Raw genomic sequence first — 19,587 nt, 5'->3', positions numbered from 1 at the left:
GGATTGGGTAATTCACAACTGCCTTGACCTTCTTTGGGTTTACCTTGATTTCTTCTTCTCCTATATATGCTAAGAACTCCAACTTCCTCACTGCAAATTCAAAGTTCTCAAGATTCGCATAAAGTTTGTGCTGTCCCGACTTCTCAATATATTTGAACCTATCAAGATCCGGATCTTGCACACCAATTGAAGAAAGAAGGGGGGGAGTATTTCATATGATTCAAAAGGATTATATGAATTTGGCATTGGGATTGTTGCTTGGCTATGATGAAGAAGACGGGTCGCCGGTTATCTTGAATGTTGCATGTCCTCCTTGAGTGGAGAGATGGCCGGCATAGTATGCCAAAATGCTGTTTTGGGCAGCCCGAAACTGCATGGCCGTTTCTAGCCGAAATAAGACTATCCAAATGGTGTTTTAGGCTGGTCATCTTGCAGTGCCAAAAATGATTTATGTAGAATGTTTTGTGCCTTTATTTTTGCCCTGCCGTCTTGTGAATCTACTTTGCCTTGTGTGTTTTTGTCTCCACCCGTGACCCGCTTGCGCTTGTGACTTGTGAGCTCACCATCTCCTCCATCTCTTCCTCCACCTCTTCCTCCTTCCTTCCTTCTCTTTCTTCCGTCCTTTCTTCTTTCCTTCTTCTTCCTTCCTTTCTTTCTTTCTTTCTCTTCTTTTTCTTTCTTCCTTTCTTTTCCCTCCTCCTCCTTCTCCTTCCATTCTTTTTCTTCTTCCTTCTAAGTTTTCACGTGTCCTTCTAAGTCATGGCATTGATGTAGGCCTTGATATGTTTAGATAGTTATGTATGGATTTTAGGCTAAAACTAAACCACACACAGCTTTCCAATGCTAGCTAAAACTCTAAAACCTTGGCTTTTGTTGTTTCTATTTCTTTGGTTTTTGAAACTCCGTGGTACTATGGTGGCTAGCCTCACTAATTGATCTTGACTGATACGCAAGGCTCTAAGGAGTGTCTCAAGAGTAGTGGGAATATTTGATATGCATGAATTCAATAAACTTTTCTTTCTTCATAAGCCTTATGTTTGGTGAAGGTGAAGAAAAAGATGGTGCATTGTCCTTCTCATTGAGGCCATAATGACTCAAGGCTTCTAGTGATGGAGGAAGTTGAGAAATTATAGGTTCCAAGAGAAAGAAGGCTCAGCCATTTTGAGTTGGATATGTGTTGCTTGTGTATTCTACACAAGCCAAGTCTCCACGATAGTTGTAGGATGCTCTTGGCTTTGATATCATGTGAAGATATTGTTGAGCTAACATAAGCATTATATGTTGAATTAGCTACTTAAATAGGCCTAACAATGCTTAATTAATCAAGTCCCTAACTTGGTGTGCAGTTTGAGAGAGTTTTAAAATGGTACGTGGTACGAGGTTCTCAAACTTTCTATAAATAGGCAAGCTGCCCTCCATTTAGTCTCAATCTTGTTTTTGTAGTTTGCAAGTGCTAGAGCTTTATCACCCACATCCTGTTCGCGGAGGACAACCTAGATGAAGTTGTCTCGACCTTGTGCCCATCCATTGGCGCTTGTTTTTGTTGCCTCCACCTTGCTATGCAGTCGCTAACTAATCTAGTCCATCTCCAAAGTTGTGTTTGCTGGATTGGAGACATCTTCCTCAGCTTGGCGACATCATTCCTAGCATGGCGACCATCACTTTTTGTTGGCGGCATACTTGTTGCTATGTTTGACACCTTGGAGGCTCTTTCTGGCATGGAGTATAAACCGTTCTCTTCTCCACCTTCATTTACTCCCATGTTAAGTATGCATACTACTTATCAATCTTATGATTTTTCTCTCTCTTTTCCACAAGATATTAGTGATGCTCAGGATGAAGGAACTCTTGATACTAAGTATTGGTTCATAGACCCTAAAGAGAATAAAATTTTCTTTTTTTGAACTCAAGAAAAGATAAATAAAAATTGCAAGAATCTATGGTGAGTGTTGCTTCTTTATCATTTCCTTTGACTTTTATATCTCATGGTCAATATGATTTTGGTGATGCATCTATTTCTTCATTTGCATTTACTGGATAAAAGAAATCTAACACTTTTCCCTTAACTCCTTAAATGACAAAGCCATTTAATCTCCCACCCATCCCATCCACTAGTTTCACTGCACCTTCCTTTCAACCTTCATTAAGTGCACTATACATGCCTTTTCACATCACACCAAAGGTTCTTTGCCCATAGGTACATCTTTCAGGATCTTGTTCTTTTCCCAGCTGGGTGGTGTCTCCATGATGGAGGGTTATCCTTCCATCTCCGCACTTTTGGATTTTTCACGGCTTAGGAATGCCTCCCAGCCAGTTTCGAGTGTGGATTAGTTTGCCTCTATGGCATTACCTAGTGGGTCTTCAAGTCAGCTTGCTATATCCCAACTGTCTCTTGGACAGGGCTTTACGTGTTTGGCTGCCTCCACCTTTACTGACACTTTATGGAAATATTCATGTTTCAATGCTTCTGCATCAATTAACATCCATTGGACATTATCAGCCTATTTTTGCCTATTCACCTCCCCCTTCCACTTATTTCCCTCCACCATCTGCTTCATATTTCACTTATTCGACACCTCATGGTTCTTTCTTCTCATCAATCAAACATGCGTTTAATGATAAGACTCGTTTTAACGGGTTGAACTTGACTACTTGGTTAAACTTGATGAGACATGTCTTGTGACTTCTAGAATCTATGGGATCTTGTGCAGGGGTTGAAACCCCAATGTGATCTCGCACTTGTTCCATACAAGGTTGTTCGCTCATGAAAAGTTAGAAATGCCTCCGCTATTGTTGAGTTGATGTAAGGTCTTTTACTTGAATTTCATTTACAACTTCAACATTTTGACTTAGCATCCGAGCATTGGATACACTCGATTGATTGTTATGCGGCTTAGGATAGGATCCATCGCATCAATTTGGATCATGAGCTTCAAAATTTTAAAATCATTGACCTTGATGACTTGAAAGTCAAGTTGGTGGAGTATCGGTGTTTTCTCGTCGATCAGGTCACATTGTTTCTAAATAAGTTGTTGAGGAAATACTTTTATTTTGTGCAATAGGCGATCTCATAGCTTGTTGTGTCCAGATTCTATGAATTTGAGTGTTAGCTACTGTGTTACGCTCGGCTGTTCAACCAATTTCATAGTCTAATCTCTAGAGGGGCTCTTGTTGCTGCTTCTTAGAAGAGGTAGCAAGGAAGGGTGAATAAAAAAATTCCAAACAAAATAAAAAACAAACTAAAAAACAAACTAAAAATCAAAATTGAAACCAAACAAGTGAGATTTAAGGAATTTCCTAGCCATCTCTAAAACTCGGGTAGCAGAATGTATCAAAGAAAAGTTGGTATTGTCAACATTGTCAGAAGGCTGGCCATTTTGATGACGAGTATCGATCAAAGGCAAGAGGCACAACACCAAAAGCTAAGAATCAGAACCCTGTCTCTCAGTTAGGTAACCCTCAACAGGGGAGGTAGGGGCGGAGCAACCCTCAGCAAGGGTAGTGGCGAGGCCAAATTCACAATGCTACCAAGCAATCATCATAGTCGACAATGTTCTCAATGCCAGTGCATACTATATTCCCTAGCTAGGGGTGAACTTGTTATCCGTTCAGTAGCTTTGCCGGTTGAATCGAGTAGTCTTCTTCACCCCAATTATAGCTAGGGTTCTTGACTCTCAGATTGGTTTAGTGATTGCTTGCGATGAGGAATAACCTAGTGGCTTGTACTACGTGACATAGTTTCTTATCGAGTTGACAATTGAGGGCTTTGAGTTCCACTGCTTCCAAGCTTTAGCCGCTACACGGAGTCTAGAGCATCGAGTATCTTTGGCATTTTTGCTTAGGACATCTTGGATACGAGCCTGTTTAGGAGTGTCGCGTTGACAGATGGTTGATAATGTTTCCTGTTTGAAGCTATCGTGGGATGTTTGTAAAGCTTGTCAACTCAGAAAACAACATTGTATCCCATTCCCTTAGCAGTCTATACATAGAGCTGAGGCACCTCTTAGATTGATTCATGTTGATCTTTGTGGTCTGATATCCATCGTTGCCTTAAACGGCACACTATACTTCTTTTTGATTATGGATAATCATTCTTGTTACATGTGGGTGTACTTTCTCATGTATAAGTCCAATGCCTTCACATATTTTTATGCTTGGGTGTTGCTAGCGCATAACTAGATTGGTTAGCTGAGGGGTGACAGTGAGGGCGAGTCGACCTTCCATGAGTTTTTAGAGTTCTATGGGAGCATGATATTTCACACTAGCTTATGTCTACCAACTCCTCTTCACAGAATGAAGTTGGAGAGCATATGAACTAGACCATCATGAACATGGCACACTTTATGCTATTTGTAGCAGAGCTCTCTTAGTGCCCTTGGGTTCAGGCTATTAACACTTCGGCGTACCTCCTCAATCGGTGCCCAGACGGTGGCTATTCCTCAAAGGACTCCGTATGAGGCATTCTTCGACTCTCGGGTCTTTGGGAGTTGTGCTTACGTGCACACCCATGATATCAAAATAGGCAAGCTCACCTCTCGATCCGATCTCTTGATTTTTGTAGGATACTCCTTCGAAGAGTGAAAGCCTATCGTTTGTTTGATCCTTGAGCAAATGAGGTGATCGTTTTAGGAGAGATGTAGTGTTTGATGAGAGGGACACTGTGCAATCTTTTGTACCAAATTCTGAGCCCTTTTCTCACATTGTTCCTACTAAGTTAGTATCTCCTGAGTTGGGTCTACTATCTCTCTTGACCCAGCCACATATTTTTCACATCCTAGGCTCCTCCATGAGACTAGTTACCTCGTTGGTATCAGCAGACCATGCGAGATTCTGGGATCTTTTTACTGGATTCCACTCTGGAGAGCCCTAGAAGATCTGCCCGGCTTGCATCTTGGGCTTCATTTGCATCATTGTTTATAGTTGATTATATGGCGTCCTAGAAGATCTGCCCGTCAAATAGTTGGTAGGAGGCTTTTCAGTACCCTCATGGCAAGATGCCATGGAAAGGAAGCTAGAGAGTATTGACCGAAAAGAGACTTAAACTTTGGTCAATTGTTCAAGCCACGAGAAAGTCATTGGGACAAAGTGGATTTTAAGGACTAATATAAGGCTTGCCTTGTGGTGCAGGGGTTTCAATAAAAGCAAGGTATTGACTATGAAGAGACTTTTGCTCCTACTGCACAGTTGACATCCTTTTGCTTCTTGGTTGTGCTAGCTGCTCAGGATGGTTGGCCGATCTATTAAATGGACGTGAAAAGTGTCTTCTTCAACGATTATTTGGAGGAGGAAGTCTATGTGGAGCAGTCTCCCGGCTTGTCTTTTGCTGATTGGAAAGATAAGGTCTTTCATTTGCGGAAAGCTCTTCACGGGTGGAAGTAAGTACTGTGGTCTTGGTTCTAGAGGATGGACGAGTTCCTAAACGATTATTCGGAGGAGAAAGTCTATTTCAAACAGCTTGCTGGCTTTTCTTTTGCTGAATGGAAAGATAAGGTCTTTCATTTGCGGAAAGCTCTTCATGGGCGGAAGCAAGCATCGGGATCTTGGTTCTAGAGGATGGACGAGTTCCTTTGGACTCTTGGATACCATTCTATTCCTTATGATACGAACTTATGTGTCCGTACTACTTCAGAGGGGATCAACTATATCCTGTTGTATGTAGATGATTTATTTAACACCGGTTTTGATTTTGTTGTCATAGTAGAGATAAAAGGCTTATCTTTGCTGTACTTTTGAGATGATAGACCTTGGTTTGTTGTCTTATTTTTTGGGATGGAGATAGTTCGATATGGAGATAGTATTTTTGTATCACAATAGAAGTATACTCTTCAATTAGTGGACCAATATTATATGGATTAAACAGAGCCTATGCCCATGCCTCTTGATCCCATTGTCCATCTTTCTAAGGATATTCTAGGTCAGCCCTTTGATGAACACACCTATAGGTTTGTGGTAAAGAAGCTTCTTAGGTTGATTCACACTAGGTCAGATTTAGCTTATTTTGTTAGTTTTTTTTGTCAATATTTCATTGCACCTAGGATGTCACATTGGATTGCATGTTTGTGTGTTTTGAGATATTTGTGGTGTATCTATTCTTATGGCCTAACTTATGGATCTGGTTTATGGTTGTAGGGGTACAGTGACTCTAACTGTGTAGGAGATCGTGACTCATTGTTTCCATGGCGGCTCTCTCTTTACCTTGGGCATGGTACCCATTTCTTGAGCCAGCCGTAAGCAAGAGACTATGGCCGTTTCCATGATTGAGGTTGAGTATCAGGCTCTTTTTGATGGTTCTAGGGAGGCTATCTACTTGAGGAGCTTACCAACGGCTTTACACATTTTTCATGCGACTCCCACCATTGTTTACTGTGACAACTAGAGTGTCATACCCTTGCAGGCAATCCAATCATCACACCCCTGATGTGGCATGTGCGAGTCCACTTTCACTTCACCATAGAGCAGGTTGAGCTAGGCATCGTATGCCTAGAGTTTTTGTTTTCCTTCGACAATTTTGTAAACATATTGACCAAGGCGGTTAATCGGCCGGTGTTACAATACATTTTACCTAGGATCGGCTTGGGTACACTCTTCTCTACTTCAGATTGATGGGGAGAGAGTGCTTACCTCTGGCTTTCCCTTTCACTTTGAGAGGAGGTGGTTTTTTTTCTCTTGATAGTGACTGTGTGATGCTTACAGATTTTGATTCAATCATTGTTTTTATTGAACCCTTTGAACATTGTATTTTCATTTGCATTGTCATGATGACATAATCATAAAAAGGCTCTTAGACAAGTAAACAATTTCCTTGTGAGGATACTGTTAAAGTGGCACCATTACATATTTGCATGAGCATGATCACTCTTGCATATCTCCAATACATTGACACTCTATTTTTGTAAACATGAATCTATGCACATTTATTCATTTTCGGTCTTTCTAAGTGGTTGACTTTGGATCCACCATATTTGCGGCATTGCACATGGCAGTCTCCAAGGCAGCCCTTGCTAGCTTGCTTTTCACACATCTTTTTTGCCTCTCCACATAACCCTCCATATTAAATACACGTTTCACTAGCCTCTTTTTTCATCATCAACATCTAGTAGTGGTAGGGATAGCTTGTTTTTTTTGTGAAAGCCTTTGGGACTAGCTATTTCTTTCCAGTTCACTACTTAATCAACCACCACTTTCCTTTTTGAAACAGTCATTATCAAACTAACCACAAAAAGAGAAGTTCACTGTGGTTCCATCCACCTTTATATGACTTGGTAGGCCATGGGGCAATTGATGTGTACTCGTTGTTTGGTGCCCTGGCCTCTTTGGGGTGAGCACTTGGACTCCCTTGGTAAGATAACCATTGCCTTTGTAGTCTTGGTAGGCCATTGGGCAGCCACTGTGCACCCTTTGTCCGATGCCATGGCTGCTTTGGGGTGCGACACCTTGGAGTAAAAACATATAAAAACAAACATACTAAAAAATTTGGGTTGGCCTTTCTTTCTAGTTGACTTCTTTGGGCTTGAGAGAAAGTGTTGAGAAAATATAAGCATTACATTCTGAATTAGCTACTTAAACAGCCCAAAAAATGCTTAATTAATCAAATCCCTAAATTGGTTTTTTGCGGTTCGAGAGAGTTTTAAAATGGTGTGCGGTATGAGGTCTTGAAACTTTCTATAAATACAAGCTTGCCCTCCATTCAGTCTCGCAATTTGCAAGTGTTAGTTTAGATACTCGCACCTTGTTTGTGGAGGACATGTCAGACAAATCTGCCCTGACCTTGTGCCCATCCATTGGCGCTTGTTTTTTTTGCCTCCATCTTGTTGTGGAGTTGCCAACTCATCTAGTCCATCTCCAAAGCTGCATTTGCTGATTAATGACATCTTCCTCAGCTTGATGACATCATTCCCAGCTTAGCGACCATCACTTCCTCCCTAACGACATCGTTGTTGCTGCGTTTGACATGTTGGAGGCTCTCCCAGATCAGGGCGACCCTATTCCTAGCTGTGTTTGCACCTTTTGCTTCCGGCTGTCATCATGTTGACATTTGGAGCTTGTGTTTACATCCTTTTGCTGCCACTCAGGCTGGTCACGCCTCTAGATATTTCCATTTGCTGTGTATTTTCTCTCCTTTGCCACAGGTGCGTTTGTTGATATTTGACACTTGGAAGTTGCCTTTGCTGCATGTCGGGATCCATTAAGAGTGTGACACTCTCCCGTTCAGCACCCTTGCCTCGGTCGTAGAGACGTGAGAGTTCAGGATACAGTTTTCTTGCCTGTATGGTTTGTTTGTTGCATGAGCGTTCTATATTCAATATTGAGTCATTCATTTAGATTCATTGTGTTTATTGTCTTTGAGTGACACTAACCCTAACCGTGTTCTTTTGAGTTTATGCTTTGTTGTATGTTTTCATTTATGCTTATGCATTAGGGTATTTCTTCAAAGATATGCTAGGGTTTGCATGGAGAAAACACAAAATGTATGAATAACAAAAACACAAATAGAAAACAATCGATTACTCTTGTGGAGTAGGTTGAGGGAGTAGTTGGAGAACAACATCAACTAGATATGGATCCCAAGGGCTGTAATCACCAATCGGAGCTGAGATGACGCTGGAAATGGAAGGACAACAAGTTGGAAACCAAAACACAACAGTCTATGATATCGGAGCTGGTAAAGACAACAATTTACTGCCTATAAATGAGGATGGCAAGTTAGAGAGCCATATGTAGCAGGGTGACAGGTGGAAAGGTGTAGATGGATGCAAGTTGGTTTGCATCATTACAAAACACAGCCTTGAATAGATGCTGGTGATGTTGGAAAGTAGGATGGCCTACTAGAGTTGAAATGTTGTAGTAGGAGTAGCAACAGTCAAGTTGCAAGTTGAGAGGTTACTTGATTATGGAGATAGCAGCTAGATAAGGAAGCAGTAGTAGACAAGGCACCTTGGGCTGAAGGAGATGTGGTAGTAGTTGGTAGAGGACTGTACAGCCTCTGGATAAAGAGCCTTGAGGGCTAGAATAGATAGAACAAGCAAAACAAAGGATTGAGCAAGTAGTGGGGGTAGCCTCTTCTATATAGATGTGGATTCTCCCAAAGTTTGGGTGCTTGCTTATGGGACATAGAAATTTTGGTAATTTTTGAGTTTTGGGGTTGTTTTAATGAGGTAATTAAGGTTTAATGTTAATGCATCTTTTCTAGCTTAATAAGATTCCCTCAAGACTAGAGTCTTTTTTGCATTCAGTCTCTCTTGGTTATTTTTCTTCTTTACTTCTTCCTTTTGCCATGGAGATGTGAAATTTCAAGATGCTTTAATCTTGCCAATAATATTTGATTATGTTATTAATTAAATATGTAAGGTTGTTTAGCACATGTGATACACACGGTAGTTATTTCATGGTAACATGCCAATGACCTCAAGGATGTAGTGGGTCTCAAAGGCAAAAGTTGTGATAAGTTATGCCAGTTGGGTTTGGGGGTTAGTTGGTGTCACTTCTAACCTTAGCCTTGGCACAGTTGTTTGGCCAATTAGTGTTAGTGGTGACACTAGGGACTAACATTAATTAATTAATTAATTAATGCAAGTCTAAGGGTCAACAGAGGTTGGCGATCACTCCAGGTTGCTAATGGCTTAGCTAATTTAATTATGGATGGACACATTTAATTTTAGGCAGGGTCAAAAAGGTTGAAATTAATTTGTTGGATTTTTTATTCATCTTGAAGATTAATTAAACGGCTACATAATTCTAAAAAATGGGTTTAGAGGATTGCCACATGGCAAAAATGCCCGTGCAAACTAAGAAAACGTTTTTGGGGGGGCTGGGTCTCAATCTTTCAGTTAGTTTGCAACTTGAGAGAGAGAGAGAGAGAGAGAGAGAGAGAGAGAGAGAGAGGGAGCTGTTGGTCCATCTTCTAATCAAAGAACAACAATTCGTTGCAGAAGATAGCTATCTAGGGACCTTAGCAAGTAGGGAACAGTAAGGAGACACCTTCTAGGGAATGGCAACAATGTTGTCGATTAGATGACAGCATTTTGGAGGTGCCTAGCAGTAGATGACTACATTAAATGCAAGTTGGAGCAAGTAGTAGGCAGATTTTAGGGTTTTCTTACAAAGAAAATCAGCTCTCTCTCTCATCTTGGCTTTCTCCCACCTTTTCCAGTAATTTCTCAAAAGATCTCAACATTTTTGTGTGGTTCTCAACAGATCTTAGCCAAATTTGGTAGATAGTAGGAGGAATTCTGCTGTAAGCTCTAAATTTTTGCAGAAATTAGGATTTGACAGCCACCTTGGGATGTGTGGCAACAGGAATAGGCATTGTACACTGAAATCAACACCTAAAATTTGTGGAATTGATAGGGATTTCAAATGCCAGGTCATTCAATGCAAATTGGGGCAGCATTTGGCTAGTAGGTGGTTCAAATTGTGCAATTCATGGGTGAAAATCAAGGGGCAATTGACGCAACTAGCTTGCAAATTGTATGTATAGCAAGGGGATTTTGGATTAGCAAAGGAGATCATGGAATGCCAACTTGTACACTGTCCATTAGTAATTAAAGATAAAGAAATACAGAAAGGGACGCTAGCTTTGGGGCCAACCGAGTGTCTATTGTCCAAGATTGTTAAGGTAATGTGTGCATTTCAATTTATGCTCAGTTATTAATTGTTGTAATAAGTGCTTAATTAGGTTTTACCGCTCTATCCAAGGACCTTGTTGTCCTTCTTCGGAGCATTTAAAAATTGTGTGAACTGAGGATCCTTTGCCAATTCCGCAAAGAGATTTGCTACTATCCTCATCTGATTCTTGAATCGGTCGTCAAAGTCCTCTTCACTTTGTTGGTCATCAGCCTCGTTATGCCTTGAAGGCCCTCCATCTTGCCAACAACACATTTTCAGCTTGCTATGCATGGTCTAAGCCTTGTCCAAGATCAGACATTGCATTTCCTTCTTCCCCATGTGAGTATCTATACTGAGAGGCATCATCACTGCTTGATTGCATCTCATTGTATGAAGACATATTGCTGTATTTCTCAGTTGAGAGCAAAAATCAGCACTAGGGCAAGAAGAAGAAGTCTTCTACACCTTTGGGACAACAAGGTGTATTGAAAGTAATGCAAAATCCTTCACCTGAAGCTCCCAAAGATGTTAATGAAGAAAAATTGTTGGTGCCTACAAGGCAAGGAATGCAAATGCAAGGCCATCATGGAAGTGCTCATAGAAATAGGGAACGCCCATTCCAGGACTTAGGAACGGATTAACGCGTTCCGGGAAGTCCGAGCCCAAGAAACGCTGGCGGAATGTTCCAGCCTGTTTCCTGTTCCATTCCTGCCCGTTCCAGGCCGTTCCCTGGCCGTTCCAGCAGCGGGGCATTAAATTTTTTTCAAAAAATATTGATCGCGTCCTGTCCCGTCTCGCTCCAGTTGGCTTGACTCCCACCTCTCGCCTACCTAACCTACCTCCCGCCTCTCATGCCTCTCTCGACTGCCCGGCGTGATTGCTTGGCGCCCGACTGCCAAGGCTACCTCTCGCGACTCCCACCTCTCTCGCCTACCTGGCGTCTCTCCTGCCTGGACATGTGCATGATATATATCTCTAGATGAATCTAGGCTTAAGTGTTGAAACTTGACTCTCTCTCTCTCTCTCTCTCTATATATATATATATATATATATATATATATATATATATATATATATATATATATATATATATATATATATATATATATATATATATATAACGCCGTTCCCGTTCCCTAACTTTGGGCATTTCCCCCGTTCCGGAGGGTCCCGTTCCCGTTCCCCGTTCGTGGTAACTATAGAAGTGCTGATCCAATGGATTTTGGACAGTGGAGCATGCATGCTATGATGGGGTAGCCAAGTTACTTTGGTGGAAGCACTATTTTTCATGCTAGGGTTGGGACAGGGACCGCATATGGAAATGTATGGCACAAATCCCTATGGTATGTAGCAACCAATGCACGGTGTCCAAGGCTTAATGTATTTGGATATGGCTAGAAATGTACAAAACTCTATGTATGGCAGCATTCGCTTGATGCCTGGGGCACAAAGTAGCATGCTTCGTAATGCATATGCACCTTAGAATGTTTATGTGGCTCAAGGAATGAGTGTTGGTCATGCAAATGCCTCATTTAGTGTTAGCTTTGATGTAAATTCAGCAAATGCATCTTTTCTGTAGCAGCTAGTGTGTGAACTTCGCACCCAAAGGGGCAGCAAAAGACTATGATGAGGGTGGAAAAGCGGTGAAGTTTGAGTCCTTCAATGGTGCACAAGATAGGTTGAAAGCTTTGACTTTCATTTAACAATTTGATGCAGCTAAGTCGGGGAGACTTCAGTGAGTCCTCGAAGATTCGAAATGCAGCCACTTTCTTGGAGCAAAATGCATTGTAGTAGTGGTCCACTCTTTTAATGCAAGATAGAGCACTGTCAACATGTGTACAGTTTCAACAAATGTTTGCATTGAATCGGTTGACAAGTACCTTTGAGTTAGACATCCTAGCAGCTTGGAATAAGTTGGATATTAAGGAATGTGATAATTTGGAGCAATATAATAAGAGGTTTTGGGATGCATTGTTGCTTGTCACTTTGTATCACCCCGTACCCCTTCATGAGCAAGTGAAAAAATATGTTTGTGGGTTGTCCAAAGGAATCATGGATTTTTGCATTAAATCCATAGTGTCTAGTATGTCTCAGTTCACAGAGATTGTTGCTACAACAGATACATTGCTGCATGTAAAAGATTTGAGTTTCCTAGTGAGTAGGGAGAAGCCAAATAAAAAGTTGTTAAGGCTTAGAAAAGGGGTAGATTTGAAAATCAGCTTGGAAAGAGGCCAAAAGAGCAAAGAAAGGGCTAAAAAATATTGACGCAATGTAGGGAATTGATGGCTTCAAATAAATGCTTCATTTGTAAACAGGAGGGTCAAATTGCAAGGGACTGTCTCAATAGGCAACAAAGTGCAAAATCGGAAAATGAGGGAGATCCCAGGGGAAAGGAGTCTAAAACATCAGTGGGATTGGTACCCAATGTTGTTCATGATCCGCTCAATGATGATTCTACTGAGTTGTGCAAAGCAAGGGGCAAATTTTGGGATCAACATGCATTGATTTTCTTTGATAATGGTGCACGAGCCAACTTCATCTCTGGAGACATAGCAGCCTCTTGTCTAGGCTTTAGAGAGGATGAGATGGGACCCATGGGGGAAGTTGGAAAGGTATATAAAGGCTATATAAAGCTTGTCATACCACTCATTGGAAAGCTTTGGTTACATATATAAGAATACGTGGATAGTGAAGAGTTCTTCATTGCTCCACTTGAGGGTTGTGGTGTGGTGCTTGGTATGCCATGGTGTCACAATATGCATGCAGTGATTGATTCATGTGCAAAAGAGATTACTATTTAGCATAAGAGAAAGACACTCATATTTGACGCAAAGTTGAAAGGATAATCTGTCCATGCTGTATTTGTTGTTGCCATTTTCAAAAGAGAGTATTTCTTTTATTGGCCAGCTTTGAGGCATGATGTAGAACAATTTGTCAGGACTTGTTCATATGTTAGAAGGTAAAGCATGATAGGCAAAAGATGTTGGGCTTGTTGCAGCCCTTGCCTATTCTAGATAGGCCTTGGGAGAGTATTGCAATGGATTTTATTTTTGAGCTTTCTAGGATACCTATAGGGAATGATGGAATATGGACTACCATTTACAGGTTTAGTAAATAGGCCCATTTCATTCCGGTGAGGAAGAAAATAAAGGCTAATCATATGGCACGATTATTTTTGCAGCACATCTTTAAGTATCATGGTATATCAGAGTTGATCATTAGTGATCGAGATTCTCGGATGACCAGATTATTTTAAAAGGGGTTTTTTAAAGTATGGGTACCAAGTTGAAATTCTCATCATCCTTCCATCCGCAAATAGATGGTCAATCTGAGGAAGCAAATTCTAGAGTATTGGATCTTTTGACGTGTTATATTTCAAGCCACAAGAAACAATGGGAGCAATAGTTGCCATTGATTGAGTTTGCCTACAACAACATGGTGCATAATTCCATTGGCAAAGCTTCATTTGAGGTGGTTGAGGGTGGCAAGTATAGTTACCTGGAACGGGGAACGGGAACGGGAGCGGGACCCCCTGGAACGGGGGGAACGTCCAAGGTGGGGGAACGGGAAGGGGGGGAACGGCACATATCTTAAGTGCCCCAAATATGCCCTGCATGATCAAATTGCCCCAAAGAATGTCCCTCTAATTGCCCCAATACCCCTCAATGCTCCAAATTGACCCAAATGTCCCAAAATTGACTCGATTACCCCACAGCTCCAAATTGCTCATGAATTGCCCCAATTATTCCAGTTTCCCTTGAAATTAGACAATATAAATGGATGATTACCTTGAAATTGAAAATAGGCTGAAATTTGATTGTGATTTGCAAGAGTTCATAATGCATCAAATTTGAGCTTTGCATGGACTCCTAATTGGCTTGTGGATTGTCTTGACACTTTGAATATTCAAAAGAGAGAGAGAGAGAGAGAGAGAGAGAGAGAGAGAGAGAGAGAGAGAGAGAGATTAGTGTGTGCACATTAGGCAATGGAGATAGGTGAATATGTAGTAGGAGTGTGATATAAGCAAAAAGAAAAATGGTGGAAAAATGTAAATTTTTAGTCAACAGGCTTGGAATGGCCGTTCCAAACAGGGAACGGCCCAGGGAACGGCAAGGAACGTTCCCTGGCCGTTTCACCTCGTCCAAGGATCTGGAACGCGTTAAACCGTTCCTATAGCCCGGAACGGCCGTTCCTTGTTTCTATGGTGGCAAGCAAGTACTATCTATCTTGCAGACTAAGGATGATAACTTTGAGGCTGATTGTTATGTGGAAAACTTGGATGCAACCTATGCAAAGATAAAATATTCACTGCGGAGGTCATAGGAATAGCAAAAGAGGGTAGTTGATTGCTATAGACGTGCTTTACTGTTTGCAGAGCAATTATGTATTGGTGTGTTTTGAAAAGGCAAGGCTGAAAAAGATGAAAGGAAGGTGATACATGTGTGGTTCATCTCCAATCATGAGAGATGGAAACACATTGTTTGTCTCCATTCATCTCTATGTGTGTGCGCAATGCAAACCCTAGGTTAAAGTTTAGGCTTGGCAAACATGACTAGGTTAGATGCTTGATGGGGCCTGAAGCTAGGGTAGGTGATTGGCCAGCTAGTTTGGGGTCTCATTGGACAGGAATGTGCCGTTACATGCTTGGACATCTAGGATGGGTCCCCATAGCATTAGTCTAGAAAGGTTTCATAGTGTGAACACTCTCAAGGCCCTTTAGCGTTAGGGCAGCCAGGTCTTGTAAAATAGCACCCAACACTCATTTTGCACTTTATCGTGTGATCACCATACTTGGACTAGAGGCCCTAGGCAGTCCTATTTGTACACCTATTCCTTATGTTTGTTCAGTTTGCCTGTATGGTTTGTGTCGTGTCATGTCTGTAGGAGGAATTGTAGCTGGGGATTACAAGTACCCACTTGGGCAGCTAATTGCCCAGTTAGCTTCATAATATAAAGGTAGCCTTGGGCTTCCTGTGCACCCAGTCGGAGACATGCACCTACTAGGCTGTGATCCTTAGGCTCATTGGAGCACCTCTTGGTGGTATGGGAGACCAGAACATCTTGTCTTTCATTGCAGTAGTTAGTACATCTTCATTACAGTAGTTAGTACATTTTCAAATCTGCTTATGGTTCTGAATTGGGGTAAGGGAGCTCGTGCAGAGCGGAGGGAGGAAGGGGCTAGAGATAACATGAATAAGTTCAAGGTGAATTGAAAGGACTACGCCATGTTTGCCATATTGATTATGTTCTACTTGTATTTCTTTCTGCCTTGTCTACCAAAAACAAACTTCAACCCAATATGACAGACTTTGAAACCTAGATATATGGTGATTCACACGTTGACTGGCTAGGATTGTACAATGCTTTTACAAATGAAATGAATGATTATTCTTTTGCCCAATTTTAATATCGATTTGTGTCTGTTTGCAATTCAGAATTGGAGCAAGCAAGAGACTGATCAGCTTTTTGATCTTTGCGAACGATTTGATCTTCGTTTCATAATAATAGCAGATAGATTCAATCCTCCTCGCAGTGTTGAAGAGCTAAAAAGCCGCTACTACTCAGGTATAGCTGATGCACAACTGATTTCTGGTTGATGGATATGCATGTGATTATCCCTTTTTAATTTTTAGATATTCATTGTTTTTTGTGTGCCTTAAGCAAATGTGGAACAGAAAGCGATTCACTGCATTCAAGATTGACTTATGAATGATATAATTAGCAAATAGCCTGTCCTGTGGCACTGTAGTTGAGTTTAAGATTTGAAATTCTAAAGAGCACTTGATTGAGTACTTGATAGGGTATAAATTGCTTATGATAAATCCTTATTTCAATAATAGCAGGTAGATTCAGTTCTTGAACCATTTTTGACAAACTTGTTTTTTAAAAATTTTTGGACATGCATTACGAGGACAGTTTTGAAAAACATTTAGACCTCTGATGTTTACGTGTGTGAGGTGTTACCTTTTAACAAATGTGGATGACTGCTCTCAAGGTCCACTTATGTTACATGCAGCCAACTGGCAGAGTAATGTTTGAGAATAACATCATCTGGACTTGGGAACCCTCACGTGCTGCTGCCATTGTTTCTTGCTTCCTCTCAGCCATGCCCTGCCCCTCACAATCTCTTCAGCTTCCCACAGCCCTTGCCTGCTCTTAGACATCCTTCACCTGCTTCCTTTCTCCTCTTGCCTGCCTTTAACCCTCCTGTCTCTCCTCCCTGCAACCTTTTCGCTCCTGCATACTGTTCCTTCTGCCCTCAGCCCCCCTGCCTATTTCTCTGTCTTCTTCATCAGCCATCCACTTACATTCCGATGGGCACAAGCAGCATCAATTGCACAATGATGTGCAAAATGGGCCTAATCTGGATGTCCAAGAATGTAACACAACTGCTTTCACTGTCAGACTTTTGCCTTCTCTACTGCACCCTCTCAAAACCCCCTACCTGCCCTGCTGATCACCCTCCATCCCCACGTGGCTATTTTCTGCCTCTTCTTGGCAGCCTCCTCAATGCTGCCTCCTCCTCCTCCTCCTCCTCCTCCTCCTCCTCAGCCTCTCAGCTTTCCCCCCTTCTTTCGCCAGCATCTCCTTTCCCTGCTGCCCTTATCTTTTCCTCTTCTCCCTTCAGCCAGTTTCCATGCCTTTTTCATGCTTCCATATCCAATGCATTCGGGCTTCCCCCCCCCCCCCCCCCCCCCCCCCCCCAATTTCCTCAGCTTAATTTAGAGGCACTAGCATATCCATGTCCAGATGTAATGCTCTCTCATGTATCTTTCGCCTTCCACCTTTGGGAGAGTCCAAAGCCACATCCAAGATTCATTGTGCCCAGAGGGGGTTGCTTTCACTGACTGGGGTGAGTCCTTTGCAGACCCCCTTTCAGTAGACACAACTGATCAGGCTTTGCACCAGAGCAACAGCATGTCGACTGGAATATTAATGTATGAAGTATATATTGCCTCTCCCTCACAAATAGCAGGTAGATTCAATTCTTGAACCATTGTGTAGGGACTAGCAACAATAAGTATTTGGGATCTGAATTGCTTAAGGTGTCCTATGGATCAATTGTTGGTAATCCTCTGTATTACTCCTCTAATGTTCGTTTCACTAATATGGGGATCTAGTCCAAGCATTTTGTCTATGGAACTCCATTAAGAAGAACATGCAATCTTGAGAGTGAAATGTCTCCCTAGGATCCAACTTCACACAAGACATGACATAAGCTGTACCCACAATAAAGAACACAAAGTGAATGGGTGTTAGACTTACTTCCCAGCCATAGAATCAAACGGGCTCACCCTTGAGCATGGGAATTAATAGTAGATCAGGTCATGACCATGTCCCAAGAGTTGGTTCTCATACCACCAACCCACACTTGTAATATAAGAAGAGAAAACATGGGAAGGTCTTACCTCATGAGAGGTAGTGTTGAATCCCATAGGAAAGATTCCAAATGGAGATATACAAAGGTAGGAAGATATTTGTAACTAGAGTTTTTCCATGGCATGTTCTACTAACAAGCTCAATGATATAATTGAAGTTGATCCAAAGGTGTTCGTGTGTGGCTTAGACGTTGGTCAAAAGGCAATATGGTTTGGAGGCACAGTACACGTGATTAGGGGTCCAAACTTAAGTATAGCTCTTGGGCTCAACTCAAAGACCATTAGAATTGGTTATAAACCCCCCCTTGAAAGCGAGGACTCCTTCGAGAATTGAAGGAAAAGAAATAAAAATAAGTACAAATTGTACAATTTTTTGAAATTTTCATAGTAAAATTTTTAGTTTTTAAAGTCTTATGCATTATATAATCTGCCCTCGATGTTGACCATGAGGATGTTGTAGTTGATGTTGAGCACTTGCGACAACATTGCCAAGCACAAAACACTTAATGGGTCATTTTATGCCTAATGGTGAGGAAGAAGATCTGAGGGGGTCTTTAACGTCTCGTTGGAGGCTTCAATTTGATGGCAAAGGGCTTGAATGTGAAAAAGTCCAAATTTTAACGAAGAAATCAGGAGATCTCAATTGAAATTAAAAACCCTAATTTTCACATGAATTGCCCCTAACTAACAAAGGCTTGAATTTAAAGTAATTAATGTTTATTTTAAACCTTGTTCCTTATCTCTAGTCGAAGCATGTTAATGGACTATTGGTGGAAATTTGAGCAGGATGGCCATGTATAGGAGGCAATGTGGCACAGGTTTGGTGTCGAGTGTTGAATAGTTGATGATGCGGTGGCTGGTCATGGGTGTATGATGTGGCATAATGTAGCAGGTTAACATGATTGGCGGGATTGGATCCGGCTAGAGATGGCAAGGTGGTAGATGCGAACATGTGGTCAAATGAAAGGTTGGAGTAGGGCCAACGATGATGCAAGAACCATATGTGTTGACACATGGGGTAGGTCAAGCAAAGGCACATATGCGTTGCTCATGCTTAACATAGTGGTCTCTTCCTCTTCCTCTTCTTTGTTGGTTGGGATGTCTTATGTTGGCTGCGACTATAGTGTTGGTGTCACGAGGATGTGAAATCTTATTGATTGCTTTGCTTAGCATTTGATTAAAAGCTAATCAAATGTGCAAATGTTACTCACACATGTGAGGTGCAAGTTAATTATTTCACAATGTGGGACTTAGGACCTTGAGATATCAATTGGTGCCAAAGGCAAAAGTTGTAATAAGCTATGCCTGGAAGGTACTAGGTGGTATCCGGTATCAGAAGTTGGCCTAGAACATTTAATTACCCATTAGTGTCAGTGGTGGTGAGACTAGGGAATTGGCCAATTCGGAGTGATAATTGTTGGTTGGTTAGATTATTTTTTTGGGCACAAAATAATTATTAAATTAAATTTAAAATTTATATTTTGAAAATTAATATAATGGGTTGGAAAATACTGAATATTCAGTTTAGAAGGCTACAACTTGGCAAAACTTGCCCATGCAAGTCTGGGAAAGTTGGATTGGGGCTGAAGCGAGAAGGAAATCT

At 41.5% G+C, this 19,587-nt stretch overlaps 1 protein-coding gene across 3 annotated transcripts in view; it reads left to right on the top strand.

Moving 5' to 3' along the window:
• The window catches only part of LOC148032151 (myb-like transcription factor family protein), a 69,107-nt gene that overhangs the window by 18,773 nt on the left and 30,747 nt on the right, over positions 1 to 19,587 (top strand). For all 3 annotated transcript variants that reach the window (XR_015691578.1, XM_087682791.1, XM_087682790.1), the window contains exon 6: positions 16,041 to 16,170. Coding sequence is in view for 2 of the 3 variants with exons in the window: in XM_087682791.1 (XP_087538917.1) it covers positions 16,041 to 16,170 (130 nt within the window). In the remaining variant the exon portion in view is untranslated. The remainder of the gene's footprint in view (positions 1 to 16,040; positions 16,171 to 19,587) is intronic.

This window comes from Lygodium microphyllum, chromosome 8 (genome assembly GCF_053477565.2).
Source record: "Lygodium microphyllum isolate KBCC chromosome 8, Lygodium_microphyllum_v1.1.10, whole genome shotgun sequence".
NCBI classification, from domain to species: Eukaryota; Viridiplantae; Streptophyta; class Polypodiopsida; order Schizaeales; family Lygodiaceae; genus Lygodium; species Lygodium microphyllum.
This window is presented reverse-complemented; position numbering and strand designations above follow the sequence as displayed.